The sequence below is a fragment of the Miniopterus schreibersii genome, assembly GCF_964146895.1.
Source record: "Miniopterus schreibersii genome assembly, chromosome: 14".
Lineage (NCBI taxonomy): Eukaryota > Metazoa > Chordata > Mammalia > Chiroptera > Miniopteridae > Miniopterus > Miniopterus schreibersii.
The window spans coordinates 7,181,303-7,206,198 of NC_138114.1; the positions used below are offsets into that span (position 1 = coordinate 7,181,303).

The 24,896-nt window shown below is 38.6% G+C and overlaps 1 protein-coding gene across 1 annotated transcript in view; it reads left to right on the forward strand.

Moving 5' to 3' along the window:
- ZFAND4 (zinc finger AN1-type containing 4) overlaps window positions 1-24,896 on the forward strand; it is an 82,482-nt gene that overhangs the window by 44,802 nt on the left and 12,784 nt on the right. Inside the window, exons 6-7 of the mRNA XM_081158151.1 lie at window positions 13,508-14,683; window positions 15,689-15,743. Coding sequence (XP_081014277.1) covers window positions 13,508-14,683; window positions 15,689-15,743 — 1,231 coding nt within the window. The remainder of the gene's footprint in view (window positions 1-13,507; window positions 14,684-15,688; window positions 15,744-24,896) is intronic.

Below are 24,896 nucleotides of genomic sequence, written 5' to 3' on the forward strand. Positions count from 1 at the left end.
TGGGCCATTGAGGATCCAGCAGAGCTAGAAGCAAAGCAAGTGTCTAAAGTTTCTGTTCCATGGTGGAATTGAGTCGGGCACAACATCAGACTAATTCCAGTCCATCATCAGTCAATTGTGTGTGGGTTCACATGGCTGTTGGCCATGTGGACAAGTGCAGTGGAGGGCACCCCCTTCAACAAGAGAGCCAGGAATGCAAGAGGGCCAAGAGAGAGAACTCCCTTTGTTCAGGAGCTTATGTATTTCAGATTCCGTGCCCTTGCAGTGGTCACATCATTTCTGGCCAATGACCTGCTCTCAGGTGTGACTGACAAGTAATTGCCTTTCCTACGTCATTCAGACCTTACTGGGCATGCATCTATTCTTTCTTTGTCCAGTACCTTTCCCCAGGATTGCGGGAAACAGACGTGGACAGTGTCAAACTGCAACTTTCTGGCACAAATGGCATGCCTATATTATCTGGCCTTTCCTTTGCTCCTTTCCTGTTAATTAATTAATAGCTGGGTTAATTACAGCGGTTTTAGATGTACATGTCTTTTCAATTTTAGTGTTTTGTGTTTCTTCAGATAAATACCCAGAAGTGGGATTGCTGGGTCCTTCTTTGTCTTTTGTTGTTATAGCCTTTGATTTGAAGTCTATTTTGTCTGATATAAGTATTGCTACCCTAGCTTTTTTTGTTAGTTTGTTCCCATTTTCATGAATTATCCATCTCTTTACTTTCAGTATGTGTGTGCCTTTCAATCTCAAGTGAGTCTCTTGTAGACAGCATATGTAAGGGTCTTGTTTTCTTATTCATTCAGCCATCCTATTTCTTTTGATTGGAGCATTTAATCCATTTACATTTAAAGCAATTGTTAATATGTCTTTATTGCCATTCTATTATTCATATTTTTTATCTTTTTTTCCTTCTTAAAAAAAAGACCCTTTACCATGTCTGGTATGACTGGTTTGGTGGTGATGAATTTCTTTAGCTTTTTCTTGTCTGGGAAGCTCTTTATCTGTTCTTAAATTCTAAACGAGCTTTTCTGGGTAATCTTGGTTGTAGGTACTTGCTTTTTATCACTTTGAATATTTCATGCCAATCTCTTCTGACCTACAAAGTTTCTGTTGAGAAATCAGCTGACAGTCTTATGGGAGCACTTTTGTAGGTAACTAATTGCTTTTCTCTTGCTGCTTTTAAGATTCTCTCTTCGTCTTTAAGCTTTGCCATTTTAATTATTATGTGTCCTGGTGTGGGTCACTTTGGGTTCATCTTGTTTGGGACTTTCTGCCCTTCGTGGACTTACGTGTCTTTTTCCTTTACCACGTTAGGGAAGATCCAATCTGCTACTCTTTGCCTCTTTATGGCAAATTCAGTTCATTTACTTTTAGGGTAATTATTGATGTATGAGGATATCCTATAGCCATGTTATCTTTCATTTTCTGGTAGCTCTGTACCTCCATTGGTTCCTTTTCTTTGTGTTTCTGTTTGTTCTTTTTGTTTGGTGGTATTCCATACTTCTTTCCTCTTTTTTCAAGCTGTATGTTTCAGTTTTGTTTTGTTTTTTTGGTGTGGTTTCCATTAGGTTTATGAAAAAGAATGTTTCATATATACAATAGTCCTTTTTCTTTTGAATGTGTCTGATCTTTATCCTCTGCAAATTCATACCTTGGTTGTATCACTCCCCTTTTATGTTTTTGTGTCACAAATTATTTCTGTATATGTGATAAGATTTTTGGTGATATTATTTGTATTTTTGTGACCTTTTGTTCTTTGTTTCAGGTAGAATACCTTCTTGAGTATTTCTTTTAGTGGAGGTCTTCTGGTGGTAAATTCCCTCAGCTTCTGTATGTCTAGAAAAATCTTTATTTCCCCTTCATATTTAAAGGGTAACTTTGCTGGATGTATTATTCTTGTCTGGGAATTTCTCTCTTTTAGTGGTTTGAATATTTGGTTCCCCTCTCTTCTGGCTTGTAGCGTTTCTGCTGAGAATTCTGATCATAACCTAATGGGCTTTCCTTTATAGGTTACTTCCTTCTTTTCCCTGGCTTCCTTGAGAATTATTTCTTTGTCATTAATTTTTGACAGTTTTCATACAGTGTGTCTTGGAGAAGGCCTCTTTGGGTTGAGGTAACTAGGTGTTCTGTTTGCTTCTTGGATTCAAGGATCTAGGTTTTTCCATAGGTTTGGGAAGTTCTCATCAACTATTTGTTTGAATAGGCTCTCTGCTCCTTTCTCCTTCTCTTCTTCTTCTGCTATATCTGTTATTCTTATATTGCTTTTACTGATCGAGTCAGATAGTTCGCATGGAGTTCTTTCATTTCTTTGTATACTCAAGTCTTTCTATTCTTTTTTTCTGTATCATTTATAAATTTCTACCTTTGATATCACTAATCCTTTCTTCCTTCTGGTCCTCTCTATTTCCTATGCTTGCTAGTTTATTCTTGTTCCCTTTTATTGAGTTCTTCATTTCCTGAATTTCTTTTTGGTTCTTTTTTTAAAGTTTCAGTCTCATTGTGGAAGTACTCATTTTGTTTGTTGATTTGTTTTCTGAATGCATTAAATTGCCTGTCTGTGTTTTCTTGCACTTTGTTGAGTATTTTCAGAACTTCAATATTGAATTCTCTGTCATTTACATCACATATTTCCATGTCTTTAAGTTTGTTTTCTGGATATTAATTTTTTTTCCTGAGCTGCCTTGCTATCTTTGTTATTTATGGTATTTGATGGATTTCTTTGCTATCTAGGCATCTATGAATGAGTAGCACTTCTCTAGCAGATTAATACAAAGAAATCTTTCTCTTATTTTCCAATAGGTCATGCTGAATCAGAATTTTTTTTTAATTCTGTGAAATCCCAGTGCATCCCCACAGTATCTGCCATCAGTGTAGCCATGTTGGGTGCGGTGGATTGGGGAACCAGCCAGCCTTTTTTGTGTTTTTTCCCTCCCATTAATGATGACCTCTGCCCTCCATGGGTCCCCCCTGCACCTGAACTTGGTACTGGTCTCAGGGAAAAAAGTGATTCTGTAGTACCAGTCCTGAGGTTTGCAGATAATGTGCTCTGCAACCCGACACCAAGGGTGAAGAGTGGCAAGCTCTGGGAGGCTATAGGGTAGCAGGGCTCTGTTGCTTTGTTTCTATGCCTGCAAGGCTGAACACCTGAAAATTGTAGCCATGGCCCCTTGTTGTGTTCTTCCCAGGTTTCTGGGTTCAGCTGAAGCTTGTGCTGCATACTACTGCAGGAATGCCATACCAAATCTTTTGGCTCCTCCTGTCTGAAAGGAGTGCCAGCCACTACCAGATTCCTCCCCAATTTTGGCTGAGCTGTGCTATCAACTCCTGGCTGTAGGGCTGCCTCTGAGCTCTTCTACCTTCTTTCCCCCCCTTTTTTTGTTCTCAGTTGCCCACCTTTAGATGTTTCAATGCGTGGATCTCACGAAATGTGCTTTGCATTGAGCAGGGAATCTTTTGTTGAGTTATAGCTGTTCAAATTGTTGAAATTTCAAGGAGAGAAACCAGAGGGATTTGACATGAGGCCATTCCTCTTAAATCATATGGTTCTTGACTTTTTTGTCTGACTTATTTCACTTAGCATGATAGTCTCATGATCTGTCCATTTTGTTGCAAATGCATGTATTTCATATTTTCTTATGGCTGAGTAGTATTCCATTGTATATCTACCACATCCTCTTTATCTAGTCATTTATTGAAAGTCACTTTAGTTGTCTCCATGTCTTGGCTACTGTGAATAATGTTGCAATGACCATAGGGGTACATATATCTTTACAAATAAGTGTTTTCAAATTATTCAGGTAGATACCCAGAAGAGGGGTTGCTGGGTTATATGGTAACTCTGTTCTTAATTTTTTGAGGTGTATCCATACTGTTTTCCATAGTGGCTGTACTCTCTATATTCTCACCAGCAATGAATGAGGGTTCCTTTCTCCACAACTGTTCCAATGCTTGTTGTTACTTGTCTTGTTGGTAATAGCCATTCTAACAGGTGTGAGGTGGTATCTCATTGTAGTTTTTGTTGTTTTTAATCTGCACCTGAGGATATTTTTTCCATTGATTTTTTTTTAGAGAGAGTGGAAGGGAGGAGGAAGGAGAGAGAGAAAGAGGTGAGACACATCGATTGTTTCCTCCCACATGTGCCTCACCAGGGCCAGAGATCGAACTCACAACCCAGGTACGTGCCCTTGACTGGGAATTGAACCCGTGACCCTTCATTGCACAGGCTGATGCTCTAACCACTTAGCCACATCGGCCAGATTTCTCATTGTAGTTTTGATTTGCATTTCCCTAATAGCTAGTGAAGTTGAACATATTTTCCTATAACTGTTGGCCATTTGTATATCTTCTTGGGAGAAGTGTCTGTTCAGGTCCTCTACCCATTTTTTAATTGGATTATTTGGGTCTTTTTTTTGTGTGTTGAGTTATATGAGTTCTTTATATATTTTGGATAGTAACCCCTTATCAGAGGTATTGTTTGCAAATATCTTCTCCCATTAAGTTGGTTACCTTTTTGTTTTATTGATGGTTTCTTTTGCTGTGCAGAAGCTTTTTAGTTTAATGTAGTCCCATTCATTTATTTTTGCTTTTACTTCCTTTGCCTTTGAAGTCAAATTCATAAAATCCTCTCTAAGTACAAGGTCTATAATTTTAACATCTATGTTTTCTTCTAAGTAATTTGTTGTTTCAGGTCTTATGTTTAGGTCTTTGATCCATTTCATGCATGATGACAAACAGTAGTATAGTTTCATTCTTTTGCATGTGTCTTTCCAACCCAGCACCATTTAATGAAGAGGCTTTCTTTTCTCCATTGTATGTTTTTTGCTTTTTTTTGTTTAAAATTATTTGCCTATATACATGTGGGTTTATTTCTGGGCTCTCAGTTCTGTTCCATTGGTCTGTGTGTCTGTTTTTATGCCAATAACGTACTGTTTTATTATCACTTTGTAGTATAAATTGAATTCAGGGAGTGTGATAACTTCAGCTTTGTTCTTTTTTCTCAGGATTGCTTTGGCTATTTGTGGTCTTTTGTGGTCCTATACAAATCTGAGGATTTTTTTGTTCTGTTTCTTTAAAGAATACCATTGGGATTTTGATGGTGATTGCATTAAATCTGTGTATTGCTTTGGGTAATATGGCCATTTTAACTATATTGATTCTCCCAATTCATGAACACAGAACATTTTTCCATTTATTGTGTCTTTGTCACTCTCTCCTAATAATGTCTTGTAGTGTTCAGTGTATCAGCCCTTCACATCATTCTTTAAGTTTATTCCTAAGCATCTTATTCTTTTTGTTGCAATTGCAAAATATACTGTTTTTTCCCCATTTTTATTTCTGAAATTTATTGTTCATATATCAGAATGCAATGGATTTTTGTACTTTGATTTTTGTATCCTGCAACTTTACTGTATTTGTTTATTGTTTGTAATATTTTTTGATGGTGTCTTTATTGTTTTCTATGTAAAGAATCATGTCTGCAAAAAGTGACTCTTTACTTCTTTATCCCCAATTTGGATGATTTTTCTTTCTTTCTCTTGCCTGATTACTTTGGCTAGGACCTCCAGTACCATGTTGAACAACAGTGGTAAGAATGGCATCCTTGTCTTGTTCCTGGAGGAAAAGCATTTAGGTTTTCACCCTTCAGTATGATCCTGGCTAAGGGCTTGTCATATATGTTCTTTATTATGTTGAGGTACTTGCCTTATAAACACCCATTTTACTGAGTGCTTCAATTATAAACAGATGTTGTGTCTCGTCAGATGCTTTTTCTGCATGTTGATGAGATCTATGACTTTACCCTTTTTTGTTAGTGTGCGTATCACACTGATCTCTTTTCATATGCTGAACACCCTTGTGCTCCTGGAATGAGCCTACTTGATCTGGGTGTATTATTTTTTTAATGCATTGCTGTATTCAATTTGCTAGTATTTTATTTAGGATTTTTGTATCTGTATTTGTCAGAGATATTGGTCTGTAGCTTTCTTTTGTGTGTGTTATTTTCACTAGGTTTTGGGTTCAGTGTGATGTTGGCCTGATAAAATATGTTAGGAATGTTGCCTCTTCTTCATAGTTTTTGGAGAAGGACGGATATTAAATCTGGCTTTTTGGTAGAATTCACTAGTGAAGCCATGTGACCCAGGACTTTAACTTTTTTGGGAGGTTTTAATTTTTTTTCAATTTCCTTACTGTTGATCAGTCTATTTAACTTTTCCAGCTCTGCTCTAGCCGGTTTGGCTCAGTGGTTAGAGCGTCGGCCGGTGGACTGAAAGGCCCCAGGTTTGATTCCTGGTTGCAGGCTCAATCCCCTGACCTGAGTCAGGGTGTGTGGGAGGCAACCAATTGATGAGCCTCTCTCACATGGATGCTTCTTTCTCTCTCCCCTTTCCACTCTTTCTCAGAAAAGCAATGGGAAGTTTTTCCTTTGGTGGGGATTAAAAAAATAAATAAAAATTTTTCCAGTTCTTCTTGATTCCAGTTCTTGGTTATATGTTTTTGAGAACGTGTCCATTTCTTCTAGGTTATTGAATTTGGTGGCATATAATCTTTTACAGTATTTTGTATGATCCTTTGTATTTCTGTGGAGTCCTTCGTAACTTCCTTTTCATTTCTGATTTTGCTTATTTGACTCTTTTCTCTTTTTTTCCTTAGTGAGTTTAGCCAGAGGTTTGTCAATTTTATTAATCTTTTTGAAGAACTAGCTCTTTGTTGCATTAATTTTTTGTATTGTTTTTTGTTCTCTATTTTATTTAATTCTGCTCTAATTTTATAATTTTTTTTCTTCTGCTGATTTTGGGTTGCTTTTGTTCTTCTAGTTTTTTACGATGTGATGTAAGGTTGTTTACTTGGTATTTTTCTTGTTTCTTAAGATAGGCCTGTAATGATGGAAACTCCCCTCTCACTCCTGCCTTTGCTTCATTCCAAAAGGCGTGTTGTCATTCTCAGTTGTCTCTGTGTATCTTTTGATCTCTCCTTTTATTTCTTCTTTGACCCAGTTGTTTTTTAGTAGCATGTTGTTTAATCTCCACATATTTAGTTTTTTCCCCACTTTTTTTTCAGTTGATTTCCAATTTCAAAGCATTGTGGTCAGAGAACATGCTTGGTATGATTTCCACTTTTTTAAACTTGTTGAGGCTAGTTTTGTGTTCCAACATACTGTGCATCCTTGAGAATGTTCCGTGTGCACTGGAGAAGAGTGTGTAGTCTGGTGTGCTGGGACGGAAGCTCTGCATCAGATGATTAAATTCATTTCGTCTAATGTGTCGTTTAAGGCCGATATCTCCTTATTGATTTTTGTGTAGATGGTACACGCATAGCGGTCAATGGGATATTTAGGTCCCCTACTACCATTGTGGTTTCATCAGTTTCTTCCTTGAGTTCTCTGAGTAGTTGCTCTATGTATTTCGGTGCTTCCCTGGTTCAGTGCATATATATGAGAAGTGTGATGTCTTCTTAGTGTCGTGTCCCCTTTATCATTTTAAAGTGTCTGTTTTTGTCTTTCATCATCTTTTTTTGTTAATCCTCATCGGAGGATGTTTTTCCCATTGATTTTTTTCTTTTTTTTATCTTTATTGTTCAAAGTATTACAGATATTCCCCTTTTTCCCCCATTGATACCTCCCCCCCCACATCCGCACCTCCCCCCAGGCCCTCACCACACTGCTGTGTCCGTGAGTTATGCATATGCATATAAGTTCTTTGGTTAATCTCCCCCCACCCACCCAGTGCTTTTTAGAGAGAGTGGAAATGGGGGAGGAAAAGGGGGGGAGGGAGAGAGAGAGAGAGAACATGCATGTGAGAGAGACACTTTGAATGGTTGTCTCCCGCACATGTCCCAACTGGGGCTGGGGTTGAACCTACAAGCCAGGTACGTGCCCTTAAACCCATGGTCCTTTGGTGCGTGGGCTGGCGCTCCAGCCACTGAGTCACAGTGGCCAAGGCTACCGTTTTTAATCTTGAAATCTGTTTTGTCAGATTCAAGTATGGCTATGCCTACTTTTCTCTGAGTGCCATTTGCTTGTAGAATTATTTTTTACCTCTTCACTTTGAGTCTATATTTGTCCTTAAAGCTGAGACGTGTCTCCTGAAAGCAGCATGTGGTTGGATTTTGTTTTTTGATCCAGTCCGCTACTCTCTGCCTTTTTATTGGTGAATTCAGTCCTTATACATTTAGGATAATTATTGATGTATGATATAACCATTTTATCTTTTGTTTTCTAGTAACACTGCATCTCTATTATTTCTTCTTTTGTGTTTCCGACTGTCATTTTGGTTTGGTGGTATTCTGTGATTTTTTTTCCTATTTCCTCTTTTTTTGTTTCACTTCTGGGGTTTTTGTGTGTGGGAGATAAGATAAATGCATCTTATCTCTGTTACCCCTTGCAAATTTAGACCTCTACTCCCTCTCCTTTTATGTTTTTGTTGTCACAAAATATCCCTGTTTATGCTGTGTGTTTGTTTCCAAATTGCAGTAGCTACTGTCTTTTTTTTTGAAACATTTTTACTTCATTTAACTTTTATGTTATATTTAAATTTATAATATGCTCTTCTGAAAAAGGGTTGCAATTTTTTTTTTGGGTTTGTCAGTTATTTCACTCATAGTTTTGTATCCTTTTGTCTTTTTGTTTCAGGTAGAATAAGCCCCTTTAGTATTTCCTCTAATGAAGGTTTTATGGTGGTTAATTCCCTCAGCTTTTGTATGTCTGAAAAAGTCTTTATTTCTCTTTCATTTCTAAAGGATAAGTTTGCTGGATATATTATTCTTGGCTGGAAAAATCTCTCTTTTCATAGTTTGAATATTTTTTTTTACTCCCTCCTAGCTTGTAGGGTTTTTGCTGAAAAACCGATGATAATCTGTTGGGATTTTCTTTTTATGATCCTGCTCTTTCCCTCTGGCCGCCTTGAAAATTCTTTCTTTGTCATTAATTTTTGACAGTTTAATATAATTTCTATCTTTAATATCACTAATTATTTCCTCTGTCTGGTCAGCTCTATTTTCTATGCTCACTACACTAGTTCATTCTTCATCTCTTTTATTGAATTCTTTAGCTCAGACTTTATATTTGGTTCTTTTTTAAAGTTTTAATCTCTTTGGTAAAGTACTCCTTTTGTTCATTGGTTTTATTTCTGAGTGCATCAAACTGCCTATCTGTTTGTATCTCTGAGTTTTTCAGAACTGCAATCTGTCATTTAAATCATATTTCTATATAAGATTGTTTTCTGGAGATTTTAAAAACTTCCGTCTCAGTTGCCTCATTATATTGCTTATTTATGATATTTGATGGATTTTTTTCTTTGCCTAGGCATCTATGGGAATGAAATCTGCTTTTTAAATTTTTTAATTTTTAAGAGTGGCATTCTCTATTTAGTAGGTTGCTAAGAAGTCTTTCTTTTGTCTTCCAGTAGGCGGCACTAAAGCACAAGTTTTTTAGTTTTTCTTGCTCTGCTCTGGATTCTGGGATCTCTGCAGGATTTTGGAAAGTACCCTGTATTCCCTAGGGAGGTGGATGTCTTCTCTGTGATCAGGTTTCCTTCTGTCTCAGGCTACCACCTCTATGGCAACGTGGTGGGTAATGGGGTTTTGAGCCTGTGAAATGCCAGTGCTGTTTTCTGCAGCAGCTCTGCAGACAGTGCAGATGCAATGGGCAGGGGCAAGGTGTTGACTGGGTAAGGGGCTTGGGTGTTTGTGGCTTCTTTCTTCCAGTAATGGTGACGGCCAGACCTCAGCTGCTTTACCTCTGTGCTTTACCTCTGTTATAGGGGTTAGCTGCAGCACGCTGCTGCTCAGGGGAGAATGCTCTGCCTCCAGTTCTCAGGGCTGCGAGAATGTGCTCCTCCCTCCCCAGACTCACCCACCTTCAGTTATTTCAGTCCGCAGATCTCTCAGATGTGTTTGTGTGTTGAGCAGAGAATCCTTTGTTGAATTATAGCTGTTCAAATTCTTGTAGCTCGAAGGGGAGAGAGCGCGGGAACTTCTCATGCTGCCACTTCTTTTACATCACCCCACCCTTGATTTCTTTAAAATATGGCTCTGCTGCTATCTTGCTTTGTATATTTCCATGGAAAAACCTAATTACCTTCTGACTTTTGTTCTTTGTAAGTGAGTTGATCTTATTATCTGGAGAAAACGAGGACTTTTTAAAAATCATTTTAAGTTTAGTGGCTTTACTAGGATATGTCTTCAAATTTACCATTCTGCAGCAATTTTTACTATATTGTCTTTCAACATGAAGATTCAAGTTTTCTTTCATTTTGGGATGATTTCTTATCGTTTATTTTTATTTTTTTAAATGGTATATTTATTTCTGTTTTCTTTTTAGAGACTTCCTTTGTACATATGAGGGATCTTTCTCTTCTGTACAAACATTTCTTCTCTTATCCCTTTTAATTCTTTATTAAATTTAATTCTTTGTTGTTTTCATATCTTTTTCAGTACTTTTTATGAAATGTTCAGTAGCCTCTAAGCTCCTTTGGTCACCTTGTAATTTAATATTCATTTCTGAGATGATTTAGTGTTTTTCAGATTATTTTCTGGTTTTGGTCAGCTCTCATTTAATCCCTTTTTTTTGGCCCATTGTGTCTTAAGTTTTCAGATTCTGATGTGATGTGGCTTTAAATGAAATATCTACAAATACTAAGTTAAAGATGTTAATTCCAGGTGGAGTGCTGTGAATGCAGCTTTCTTTCGCTTCATTGTTTTTCTGTGGGGGATGTTCATCAGCTGAAATGTCCTGATTCTTATTTTCTGTTTTATTTTATAGTAACTTTGGATTTGGTCTACCTTTTTCTGTTTCTGTTTTTATTTTTTGTATTTATTTTATAAAAAAATATATATTGATTTCAGAGAGAGGAAGGGAGAGAGATCGAAACATCAGTGATGAGTCATCGGTCAGCTGCCTCCCGCATGCCCCCGACTGGGGATCGAGCCCGCAACCCGGGCATGTGCCTTGATGGGGAATCGAACCCCCATCTCCTGGATCCTAGGTCGACGCTCAACCGCTGAGCCACACCAGGCTGGGCTGTTTTCATTTTTTGTGTAATTTTTATTTGCTTGAATAAATATTAACTGTTGTACATGGACAAAAGTGAGGATGTTTTTCTTATCCTCACCCAAGGATATGTTTATTGATTTTAGAGAGAGAGAAAGCCATCGATATGAGAAACTGACTGGTTGCCTCTCGTACATGCCCAGACCAGGAAACAAACCCGCAGCCCAGGTGTGTGCCCTGACTGGGAATTCAACCTGCAACTTTTTGGTGTATGGGCTACTCTTCAACTAATGGAGCCATCTGGCCAGGGCCAAAGTGAGGATTTTGTGTGGCAAAGTAAATTACTATTTCAATACACCCTTTTCTCTCTGTATAGTGAAGTGCAATTTTTAAAATCAATGGTACTCTTACTGAAAGGTAGGGTTGGTGTATCTTATGATTTTGTGATTGCCTTTCGTCTCTGTAGGCTTCTTTCTTTCACTTTTTCGCTGCCTCCTCTGCCTTCGCTGTCAAGTTGTCAGTGAGTGCCTCTTCCTTCCAGCTCACCCTTTCTTCCTACAGAAGTGGTGCCTTTTGAAGCTATCTCCTCAGGTCTTGACCAGTTTTAAGTCACTTGCCTTTTATTTCCTAGTATCCTGTGATTTAATATCCTAGATATTAAACCTGCTGCTTTCAGTATCTTTTATAATCAGGTGGGATTTTTCTCATTTTGAGTTTATTTTATATTTGTTCCATCAGCCCTAGGTTATCCACACCTCTTTATTTTCCTTTCCCTCCCTCTTTTCCTCCCCTCCCCCTCCCTCTCCCTTCCCTTCTTCCATCCTTTCTTCCTTCCTTTCTGTCTTGTTCCACACTCTTGCTTGTCTCTCACCATAGGCATAGGCTTTGCAGATGAGTTCCCTGGATTTGAGTATTTTCCTACTTACAGGTAATTATAGGTTAACTTTGTCTTTTAGTTTTGATGAAGGCATGGATTATGGGTGATTTTATTTGCTTATGTTGTATATCTGTATAGTTTTTTGGAGAATTCATAAAGAAATGCAGATTTAGGCAACCACCATTAATCTCTACAGCCCTGAAGTCAATTTATTTATTTATTTATTTATTTATTTATTTATTTATTTTATTTATTTATTTAAATCTTTACCTAAGGACATGCTTATTGATTTTAGAGAGAGGGGAAGGAGGGGAGAAACACTGATGTGAGAGAAACATCAATTCATTGCCTTCCCATATACACCCCAACTGAGGCCCGAACCCCAACCTAGGTATGTGTCCTGACCTGAAATCGAACCCAAAACCTTTTGGTGTTTGGGAGACACTCCAACCACCTGAGCCACGCCAGCCAAGGCCACCTTCATTTTCAAAGAATATTTTTGTTGAGAATAGGGTTGCAGGTTGGCAGCACAGTGGCCCGAGGATAAAAGCAGCTATAGCAGCCAGTGTACCTTTCCATCATTCTTTTTCCTTTGGATTTTTAGCTCCTCCTCTTCTTGTCTCAAATAGTAGCCACTGAATTATCCAGCTTTTCTTATCTTTCTAGCTTGGAAGTATTGGTATGTCATTAAGTATTCCATATCATCTTTAATTTTCAACTTTATCCATAACATCATGAATTGCTGTGATACTTTTATTAAAATCTAAAACCTACTGTATCAGGGACTTATAGACACTCCCAGGTTTGCTGGTTTGCTAGGAAGACTCATAAAACTAGCATATAGTTGTATTCATGGCTAAGATTTATACAGAGATAGGGTACAAAGCAAAATCAGCAAAGGGGAAAGGGAAACCAGATACAAGAATCCTTTCCTGGTGGTCTTATAGGATATGCTTAATTCCTCTATCAGTAAGTTTTGTCAGCACATGTAGAATGTTGTCTACTAGGGAAGCTCATTAGAGACTCTGCTCAGATGTTTTATTAGAGGCTGTTCATGTAGATACCCTCTACCTAGCATGTACCAAAATTCCACACTTCCAGAAGAAAAGCTGGTGTTCAGCATAAACCACATTGTTTGCACAAGTAGATTAGTCACAGTGAGCCACTGTTACCATTCAGGGTGGTGGGAACCCTCTTAAATACAAGTTCCCAGAAGCCAACCAAGGACCAACATTGCAAGCAGGGCTTTTCAAGGATAGCAGTTTAGTTCTGTTAACTCTTTTCTGCAATACCTACTTTTCCAACCACTTACTAGTAAGAGTTGTTAGGGATCTAAAATAGGGCAGCAGTGTCATATATAATCAATGAGGTTTCTTTACAGCAGAACTCTGACAATCAGAAGTGAGGACAATAAATAAGATTATTCTCAGAAAATTATACTTAATGAAGATAGCAAAATTCTTCTCCATCATTAGTTTAAGATTTTAATCTTTTAAACATTTTAAATTAAGGTAAACAAAATGCCAACGTGTTACAGTAAATCACATTTTCTTCATTAATTTTTGTTAATGGGTAGAGAGAATGAGTTATATAATTGAATTATATAATGAATTACGTAAAGAAATTATATATTCACTCTTTTCTTTTAGCCTAAGAAAGCTGTCAAGGTAAAACCTCGCCCACCTATAGCTCCTCGATCTTCTAGTAGTTCCACAGCAGCGACTCGGCACAGGTTGTTAAGAGTTCTCCCCCACATTGGGCAGCCTTGTTTACCTTCTCCTGGGAATGCATATCTGCCTGAAACATCCAGCAATGCAGTTTCAAATTTGACAACTCTGCCCCCTGCTGATAGGCCCATATCATCTATAGCTAGTGATTTTCTTAAGGAAGATGATAACTGGGAAAGTAACACGCCGTCTCATTCCAGTGGTAGCACCAAACTACCACCTCAGATGACCCATGTGGAGTTCGAAAATGACAAAGAGTTTGCTGATTCTATTCTCCGTCTTGGACCATCCCTACCTAGGCAGACAAAGCACTTTTCAGGAAATTTGTCACCTAATAATGAGGATGACGCTGTTTTATTTCCAACTTCTGAAGAGTGTGTAACTGAAAAATCACTTCTGCCTGAAGTGCGTTCGTTTCCTTTGTTGACAGAAGGAAATATCGATGAACAGAGCAGTGGCTTGGAGGGCACACAGAAGGTAAATCCTGAGTTCCTACTTACTAATGGTGATAAAGGGTTGAAAGCTACAGAGCAGCATCTTAAACATGTTGCAAGAGTTTTAAGTGGTGAATCAGTAGAGACTACAATTCTCAACAACCGTGAATTAAGTCCTCACAAGAATAGACTCCTGTCACCTCTTCACTGTTCTACACCAATGTCACTCCATCATTCTCTGATGAAACCACAGAGACAGTCCAAATGTTTCGAATCTGGAAATCTCCAGTCTTCTGCTTCACAAAATGTGCTCCGGTCATTGGATGTTCGAAATATAACGGATTCTTCTTTCTCTAGGACTACTCGCTTTCGAGCTGTCAAAGTTGATTCACCTGGGAAAAGATCCGATATTATTTCTAAAGTTGAGGCTCGTGATATCACAGAAGTGGCTAATAAGGCTTCCAAAGAGCCTGTTGGTTGTATAAATAATATAAGTTTTCTTGCTTCGCTGGCCCGGAGCACGAGCAGAGACGGGTTACAGAGCATGCGTGGGGTAGGTAGGCTTCGGACCTCTGGAATTGGGCTGTCTACAAACCTCCTGCATTTTCAGGAAGAATGCATTAGGAAAAGTTCTCCCCAGTTAGAATCTACAGATTTTTTTCTAGTAAGTATTTATTTGCCTCAGTATGTTCTAGTAGTTTCCTTATAATGTTTCAACATATTTAAACTTTGTTTTTTGTTTACATAAATGAGGCCTGAGGTTGGCTTCTTTTAATAGTTTCGTTATCTAGTTTGTAGAAAATCTTTTTGATAGGTGAATTTTAAATAATGTTTTAGTCCTAAATTGAGAACTGTAGCTTGAAAATAATTTCATGTAGACAACTTATCACTATAGTCCCCCCTTATGAGTGAGGGATATGTTTCAATACCTGCAGTGGATGCCTGAAACCACGGTAATACCGAACTCTATATGTACTGTTTTTCCTACACATATGTACTTATGATAAAGTTTAATTTATAAATTAGGCACAGTAAGAGCTTAACAACAATGAATAATAATGAAATAGAACAGTTAGAACAATATACTATAATAAAAGTTATCTGAGCAGGGTTTCTCTCTCAGAATATCTTATTGTATTGTACTCACCCTTCTTCTTGTGATAATGTGAGATGGTACATTTCCTATGTGAGAACAAGTGAGTTTGGATACTCTGGGCAAACCTATGATTCATATCCTGGGTGGGATGAAGCGAGATTTCTGCTACTCAGAACCGCAAGCAATTTAAAATTTATGAATTGTTTATTTCTGGAATTCCCCACTTAATATTTTTGGACTGTGGTTAACTTTGGGTAATTGAAACTGGAAAGCAAAACCATGGGTAAGGGCGGAAACACTGTATTTTGAAATGCTATTTTTATTAATTTTTTCCCAAATGAGAACTTTTATTTGAGCCATTAAATTATACTCTTTTAAACATAAGTAATAAGTACAATATTGCTGGGTGTGAGAATCAAGTTCCAAGTTAACTTAATTAAAATTAGATTAAATAATTTTCAGTGGAAGCCCAACAGTATTTTGGTAATAAAGTACAAATATTCCATGTTTGGTGATCTTTTCTTCTGTTCTCCATTAACTCACCTCCATAGATGTTTTGTGTTTTAATTGTAGTCTGCCCGTGGTATTGGAATGAATGGAAATAATACAGCAGCAGGTAAAAGAGTAGGTAAGCTACAGATAATTTTAAAAATAATATAAGGCTAATAATCATGTCATTATTCATACTGTTGAATTTCAAAGAGAAGACCATTCTCTGTAGTATGTACAGAGTAAACTCTCCCTAAACTTTGTTCCACTTAAGAAAATGATTATGAGAACTGACTGTAGGACATATTTGAAGAATAAAACTAAAATGAAATTTAGATCTCTGTTGTCTGAGAAGGGATATGGTCTATGTGAAAAGACAAGATGAATGAAGAATTAACATATAGTTCCCAATGTTCCCAGTCACTGGCCACTCTAAAGCCATGCTGGGCTGCTGGATGGGTTTTGACAAGTACCCTAGAAAGTTGTTTCTTAACATCATGATCCAATATCAAGGATGGTAGTAAGAGTTCCTTTTGGTGAACTCGTTATTTCTGGATAAAAGAAAAGGACCATTTCTGGGACCAGCCCTTTCCAAGGAATAGTAGCAGAACTGGTTAGAGCATTAGCACTCTCTTCTACCAATAACACCTTAAAGGTCACTGGCAAGTCCTTATTTCCAAAGCAGCCGGCACTGTCATCGTTTGTGTTTTAATACTCAGACTAGGGATGGGAAACTCATTACAAAGATGTACCGCTTTTAAAGCCCTAAGGTTGTAAAGGAATTTTGTATATTATGGTTTTTTTATGAGTTTTATGCTTTTTTTTATTGTGTTCTTAATCCTCACCAGAGGATATTTTTTCCATTGATTTTTTTTTAGAGTGGAAGAGGGGGAGGGAGGGGGAGACAGAGAGAGACACTGTATCACTACTATATAAAGCCCAAGGTTCTAAAGTCTTAATATAGGCACTTATTTTTTTTACAGTTTTTTAAATTGTGGTGAAGTACACATGACAAAATTTACTGCTTTAATCATTTTAAATGTATAATTCAGTGGTATTAAGTACATTCACATTGTTGGGCAACCATTGCCACCACCCACATCAAGAATTCTTTATCTTGAAAAGCTGAAACACTGTACTCATTAAACACCATCTCCTCATTTCCCCCTTTCCCCAGTTCCTGGGAACAACCATTCTACTTTCTGCTTCTATAATTTTAACTACTCTAACTACTGCATATAAATGAAATCATACAGTAGTTTTCATTTTGTATCTGGCTTACTTAACTTAGCATAATGTCAAGGTTCATCCATGTTGTAGCATGGGTCAGAATCTCCATACTTTTTAAGGCTGAATAATATTCCATTGTATGTATATAAAACATTTTGCTTATCTGTGGGTGGACACTTGTGTTGCTTTCACATTTTAAAATTCTTTTTATTTTATTTTAATATCTTTATTGATTTCAGAGAGAGGAAAGGAGAGGGAGAGAGAGAGAGATAGAAACATCAATGATGAGAGAGTCATTGATCAAGCCCGCAACCGGGCATGTGCCCTCACTGGGAATCAAACCCTGATCGCCTGAATCCTAGGTCGATACTCAACCGCTGAGCCACGCCCTGCCGGGCTGCTTTCACATTTTAGCTACTATGAATAATGCTGCTATGAACATGGGTATACAAATATCCTTTTGAGACCCTTTCAATTCTTTTGAGCACATACATAGAAATGGAATTGCTGGATCTTATGGTAATTCTACATTTAATTTTTTGAGGAACTGCCATACTGTTTTCTTTCTTTTGTAAAATTTTTTTAAAATTACAGTTCATATACAATATTATATTAGTTTCAGGTGTACAATAGTGATTAGACATTTATATAGCTTGCGAAGTGACCACCCCAATAAATCTAGTACCCATCTTATACCATAAATAGTTATTACAGCCCTGGCCAGCTTGACTCAGTGGTTAGAGTGTTGGCCCGTGGACTGAAGGGTCCCAGGGGATTGATTCTGGCCAAGGGCACGTTCCTAATACCTTGGTTGCAGGCTTGATCCCTGGCCCTGGTTGGGGTGCATGTGGGAGGCAACCAATTGATGTGTCTCTCTCACATCTCTCCCCCTCCCCCCCCCCCAAAAAGCAGTGAAAAAAAATCCTTGGGCGAAGATTTAAAAAAATTAAAAATAGTTATTACAATATTACTTACTATATTTTCTATTCTATACTTTACAACACTATGACTATTTTGTACAGATTACCAATTTGTACTTCTTTTAAATCATTAAAAAAATTTTTAATTACAGTTTACATTCAGTATTATTATATATTAGCTTCAGGTGTACAGCATAGTGGTTAGTCATACTTTACAAAGTGGTCCCCCTGATATTTCAAGTACCTACTTGGTCCCATACAGAGTTATTACAATATTATTGACTATGCTGTAATTTACAACCCTGTGGCTATTCTTTAACTACCAATTTGTACTTTTTTTTTTTTTTTAATTCTTACCCAAGGACATGCATATTGATTTGAGAGAGAGAGAGAGAGAGAGAGAGAGAGAGAGAGAGAGAGAAAACATGGATTGGTTGCCTCCCATATCCACCCCAAATGGGGATTGAACTCACAACCTAGATATGTGCCCTGACCGGGAATCTAACCTGCAACATTTCAGTGTATGGGACAATGCTCCAACCAACTGAACCACACCAGCCAGGGCCCAATTTGTACTTCTTAATCCCTTCACCTTTTTACCCAAACCCCCAACCCCACTATCCCCTTGGCAACCATCAGTTTGTTCTCTGTATATATGTGTCTGTTTCTATTTTGTTTGTTCATTTATTTTGTTCTTTAGATTCCACTATTATTGAAATCATACAGTATGATTTTTAAATTTTAGTTTTTAATCCCTTCACCCTCTTTCTTCCACACCCTCTCCCCTCAAACAGCTATCAGTCTGTTCCATGTATCCATGCTTGTGTTTCGATTTTGTTCGTCAGTTTATTTTGTTCATTAGATTCCACGTATGAGTAAGATCATAAGGTATTTGTCTTTCCCTGACTGACTTATTTCATTTAGCATAATCCCCAGGTCCATCAATGCTTTCACAAAAGGTAAGATTTCTTTTTTCATGGCCAAGTAGTATTCCATTGTGTAAATGTACCACAGCTTTTTTTATACACTCATCTGCTGATGGACACTTGAGCTGTTTCCAGACCTTGCCTATTGTAAATAATGCTGCAATTAACATAGGGGTGCATATATTCTTTTGAGTTAGTGTTTTGGGGTTTTTAAAATATATTCCCAGAACTGGGATCACTGGGTCACACAGCAGTTTCATTTTTAATTGTGGAACTCCTGTTTGATTCTGTGTATTATTTTTAGTCTCTCTGTTACTTATTTCCACTCTGATCTTAATTATTTCCTTCCTTCTGGGCTTTTTTTTGTTCTTTGTTTATTTCTTTTAGGTGTAGAGTTAGATTGTCTGAGATTTTTTTCTTGCTTCTTGGGGTAGGACTGTAATGCTATGAAATTCCCTCTCAGGACTGCTTTTGCTGTGTTTCATAGATTTGGGGTTGTTTTGTGTTCATTTTCATTTGTTTCTTGGTAACTATTGATTTTTTTTTTTTGCTTGATCTCATTGTTAAGCCAATCATTGTTTAAAAACATGTTATTTAGCCTCCATGTGTTTGAATGTTTTTCTGTTTGTTTTTAGTGTAATTGACTTCTAGTTTCATACCATTGTGGTCAGAGAAGATGCTTGATATTATTTCAATCTTATTGAATTTGTTAAGACTTAGTGCCCTAACATGTGGTCTATCTTTGAGCATGTTCCATGTACACTTAAGAAGAATGTGTATTCTGCAAATAATCTGTGATGAAATATTCTGTAAATAATTAAATCCATCTGGTCCAGTGTGTTGTTTAAGGTCACTGTTGCCTTCTTGATTTATTTTCTGGAAGGGCTATCTGTTGATGCCAGTGGGGTGTTAAAATCCCCTATAAATGTATTGCTGTTGAGGTGTTCCTGTATTGGGTGCATGTATATTTACAACGATTATATCCTCTCGTTGGGTTGATACTTTTACTATTATGTAGTGACATTCTTTGTCTCTTGTTATGGCCTTTGTTTTGAAGTTTATTTTGTCTGATATAAGTATTGCTACCTTAGCTTTTTTTTCGTTTCCATTTTCATGGGACATTTTTTCCAACCCTTCACTTTCAGTCTGTGTGTATCTTTTGTTTTGAGGTGGGTTTCTTGTAGACAGCATATATATGGGTCATGTTTTCTTTTTTAAAAAATTTTATTTTTGTTTAAAATATTGCAGATGTCCCTTTTTCTCCCCAATGACCTGTTCCACCCCGTCCCATCCCCCTCCCTAGACTCTCTCCTCACCATCGTCCATGTCCCTGGGTTGTGCATATATGCATATAAATTCCTTGGTTACTCTCTCCCCCTCCACCCACCCGCCCTCCTCCATCCCTCTGACATTCGTTAGTCTGATCTGTGCTTCCATGTCATTGAATCTATTCTGTTCATCAGTTTATTAAGTTCTTTAGATTCTACGTATAAGCTAGATCATGTGATATTTGTCTTTCTCTGCCTGGCTTATTTCACTCAGCATAATTTTCTCTAGGTCCATCCATACTGTCCCAAAGGGTACGAGATTCTTTTTCTTTACAGCTGCGTAGTATTCCATGGTGTAAATGTGCTACAGCTTTTTTATCCACTCATCTACTGATGGGCACTTGGGCTGTTTCCAGATCTTAACTATTGTAAACTGTGCTGCTATGAACATTGGGGTGCATATATTCTTTCTGATTAATGTTTCAGGATTCTTAGGATACATTCCTAGAAGTGGGATCACTGGGTCAAAAGGCAGCTCCATTTCTAATTTTTTGAGGACCCTCCATACTGTTTTCCATAGCGGCTGCACCAGTCTGCATTCCCACCAGCAGTGTACTAGGGTTCCCCTTTCTCCACACCCTCGCCAGCACCTGTCGTTTGTTGATTTCTTGATGGCAACCGTTCTGACAGGTGTGAAGTGATACCTCATTGTGGTTTTAATTTGCATCTCTCTGATGATTAGCAATGTCGAGCATTTTCTCATGTGTTTCTTGGCCATCCGTATGTCCTCTTTGGAGAAGTGTCTGTTCAAGTTCTTTGCCCATTTCTTAATTGGGTTGTTTGTCTTTCTCTTGCTGAGTGCTATGAGTTCTTTGTACACTTTGGAAATTAGCCCTTTATCAGATAGATCCTTGGCAAATATGTTTTCCCAAACCGTGGGGTTCCTTTGTATTTTGAGGCTGTTTTCTTTTGCTGTACAGAAGCTTTTTAGTTTGATGTAGTCCCATATGTTTACTTTTTCTTTTGTTTCTCTTGCCCTAGGAGATGTAGCAGTGAAAATTCCACTACGTGGGATGTCTGTGACTTTACTGCCTATGTTTTCTTCCAGGATTTTTATGGTTTTGTGACTTACATTTGTTTTATCCATTTTGAGTTTATTTTTGTGTATGGTGAAAGTTGGTGGTCTAGTTTCATTTTTTTGCATATATCTGTCCAATTTTCCCAGCACCACTTATTGAAGAGACTGTCTTTACTCCATTGGATACTCTTGCCTCCTTTGCCAAATATTTATGACCATAATGGCGTGGGTCTATTTCTGGGGTCTTGATCTATATGCCTGTTGTTGTACCAATACCAGGCCGTTTTGATTACAGTGGCTTTGTAATACAGTTTGAAATCCAGTAATGTGATCCCTCCCACTCTGTTCTTATTTTTCAAGATGGCTGCAGCTATTCGGGGTCTTTTTTGGTTCCATATAAATTTTTGAAATGTTTGTTCTAGGTCTGTGAAATATGCTGTTGGTATTTTAATAGGAATTACATTAAATTTATAAATTGCTTTTCATTACTTGGAGAACTTCATGCCACTCCCTTCTGGCCTGAAGAGTCTCTGTTGAGAAGTCAGCTATCAGCCTTATGGGGGTTCCCTTGTAGGTCACTGCTTGTATCGCTCTTGCAGCCCTTAATATTTTCTCTTTGTCCTTTGCATTTGCCATTTTAATTATGATGTGTCTTGGAGTGGGTCTCTTTGGGTCCCTCTTGTTTGGAACCCTCTGTGCTTCCTGAACTTGTGTGGCTTTCTCCTTCACCAGCCTAGGGAAGTTTTCTATCATTATTTCCTCCACCAAGTTCTCTATCCCTTGCTCTCTTTCCTCCCCCTCTGGCATTCCTATAATGCGAATGTTGTTTCGCTTCATGTTGTCCCAAAGCTCCCTTAGGCTGTCCTCATGCTTTTTGTTTTTTCTTTTGGCTGCTCTGATTGTGTGATTTTTTTCTACCTTGTCTTCTAAGTCACTTATTCTATCCTCTGCTTCATTGAGCCTGCTTTTAATTCTTTGCAGTGCATTCTTGATGTCAGATACAGCATTCTTTATCTCTGTCTGAGTTTTGTTTATGGTATGCATCTCTTTTTTCATGTTTTCACTAAGGTTCTCGATCTTATCATCTCGTGTCTTCTTAAGTTCCTTGAACATCTTCATCATCAATACTCTGAACTTTGTTTCTGATAACTTGCTTAACTCCATCTCATCAAAGTCTTTTTCTGGCAATTTTTCCTTTTCTTTAATTTGGGGGTTGTTTCTTTGTCTCCCCATTTTGGTAGATCTTAGTGTTTATATCTATATATTAGATATATTTGCTGTCTCCCAGTCTTGTGGGATGGGACTTTGTCTTGTGGGTCCAGTGGAGCCCTGAGGTGTGTTTTCCTTATACTTCTGAGCTCTTTGCTCTAGGTGTGTCCCTCTTGTGGGTGTCCCTTTTGTGGTTTCTTTATGTTCTCCTGTTGTGGTTGGATCTAGATTGTCATTGATCAGTCTTTGGGAGGACCCTCCTCTCAGGTTGGCTAACTGTGTCTCAGCCCCAACCTTATCGTGTAAGCTATTGTACAGGTGTTGGCAAGGCAGGACAATACACAACGAAACTTCCAGGAAATAAGAGGTATCTTAACAAAATATCTTGACAGTCACAATGAAAACAACCCACGCGAAAATAGAACTGGGAGAGTGAAGGGAGAACACAAACACACACACACAAAAATTCTTAAAAAAAGAGAGAGAAAGGAAAGTAATGCTTAGAGAGAGAGATGTATATTGTTGTTAATACTGGTGAAAATTTAGAAAATAATAACAAACTAAAATGTAAAAAATAGAGAAGCTACTGGGAGATCACAGAAGCAGAGAAAAGATTCTGAAAGAAGGGCCAACAAAAAATTAAGGGAGAGAATAGGAATAGGATAAAAGTTGAAAATGAGAAAACAGAAATACAATAAAGAGAATAAGAGAAACTAACAACTGAACAAAAGGACAGGAAGACAAGGGAGAATAACAAAAGAATGAAAGAAAAGTAGAAAAAGAAAAAGGAAAAAAAGTTATACCAATGGATCGAGAGGAGAGAGAGATAGCCCAGGCAGGGAGGGAGTCCGGTAAGAGATTTGGTGGAAACTATAGAGGAAAGCTGTAAACTTGGTTATAATGATAAAGTCCCAGTCGCTAAGCAGGGATATCAAGAAAGTCTTGATATTAGAAGCAAGGATAAAACAAAACAAAGCAAATAACCAAAACAAAACTAAAAAGCTAAGCAAGACAAAATTCTTTTATAAAAAAGAGAAAAAAAATTTAGTTAAAAATGTTTAAAAAAAAATTTTTTTAAATTATTATAAAATTGAAAAAAGAAGAAAAAACAAATTTTCTCCCCTTTCTCTTCTTCCTAAGGAAAAAAGAGAAAAATAAACCCACAAACAAAAAACAAACAAAAAAACCCAAAAACCAAAAAATCCAAAACCAAAACCAAACAAGACAAAAAAACAGAAGAAAAAATAGCACTCAATCAAGTGAGTTTCTTCTGGGCAGCTTATGTTGCCTGAGGCTTTCTGTTTTGTGAGCTGATTTCTGTTCTCCTCGGAGGTGCTTGTGTATCAGCCAATGTGAGGAGCCGTCTAGGTTTGGCTCTGGTGTCCTTAGGTAGATGGTTGATCTGAGGCTCTCCATGGACCACCTCCTCTTGTCAGCTATTTTGCAACCTTTTAGTTGTCTGGTCTTACTTCAGAGTCTTCTGTAGAGTCTTTAGGGTGGCTAGTGTAGCTCAGGGTATCACTTCCCTTAGAGGTGTCGCTGTCAGGCACTCACTCTGCGGGAGTTAGTCTCTGCTCCACAGCCAGCTCCTCAGTCCCTACCCTGTCCTCTGATTCTAGTTCCCCAGGCTCTATCCTGCTGCAGCTTCAGATTGATTTCAGTCTGTTGCCTTTTCTGTATGGGCGGTTTTGGCAGCCTGGGCTCAGTGGGTTCAATTAAAGAACATTCCAGTGAGCCCTTTGCCTGCCCAGCCCCCAGCAGAGGTTTTCAGCTTTTCCTCCAGTTCCCAAGCAACAGTCCCTGAGAGTCTTATTCTTGTACAGTCCTCCTGTGAGCTGCTCTCCCTTCCCCCTCAGGACTGTGCCCTGCGGGGTGTCTGGGGCATCAGTGAGCGGGACCGCCCCTTTCCTGTTGGGGGCAGTGCTCCTGGCTGTGGGAGAGGCCAGAGGCCTCCGCCCCACCCTGCTCAGCTCTGGTTGGCTGGTCGCACCAGGCCTGCTCCTCAGACCCTCTACTCTGCAGACCCCAATCCCAGCCTTCGCTGGACTGGCCGTGCAGTGCACCCTGGGAAGGTGGGAGTCAGTTCCGTAATCAAACTCGCAAACGCACAAAGCAACACATAGGCAGAAAGTCTGCCCCACAAGGTCCCACCGCCGGCACACCAAGGCACCCAGCGGGAGGGGACCCAAAGTCAGCTCCACGCAGCTCCCCGCACCACTGGTCTCAGCAAAGCTGGGGCAGCTTCACATGCCACCACAGTGCCCCTCAGAGCTGGTCAGTGATCCTAGCCTCTCTGCACCAGGAGCTCAGGGCGGGAGGACACCCTCAGGGCTGGTCACAGATCCCAGCGACTCAGCACCAGGAGCTCAGGGCAGGAGGGCTCCTACCCTCCCCCACGCCGTGCAGATTCAGCACTTTCTGGGGCTCAACACAATGCCCCACAGGGAGGCAGAGGGTCCCAGTGTGTGGCTGCTCAGCGCAGTCCTCTGGTCCCTTACCACTTGGGTGCCACACACCTTGGGACAGCCTTCCCTATGGTCGGCACCCCGAGCACTAGACACCGGTCGCAGCCGCCACTAGAAGCTTTGTTTCCTAGGAAGGTCCAGGACTCACCACTCCCCTAGGATCCTCTGCCCTGTGCAAGGGGCGCTCCTTCCCCTC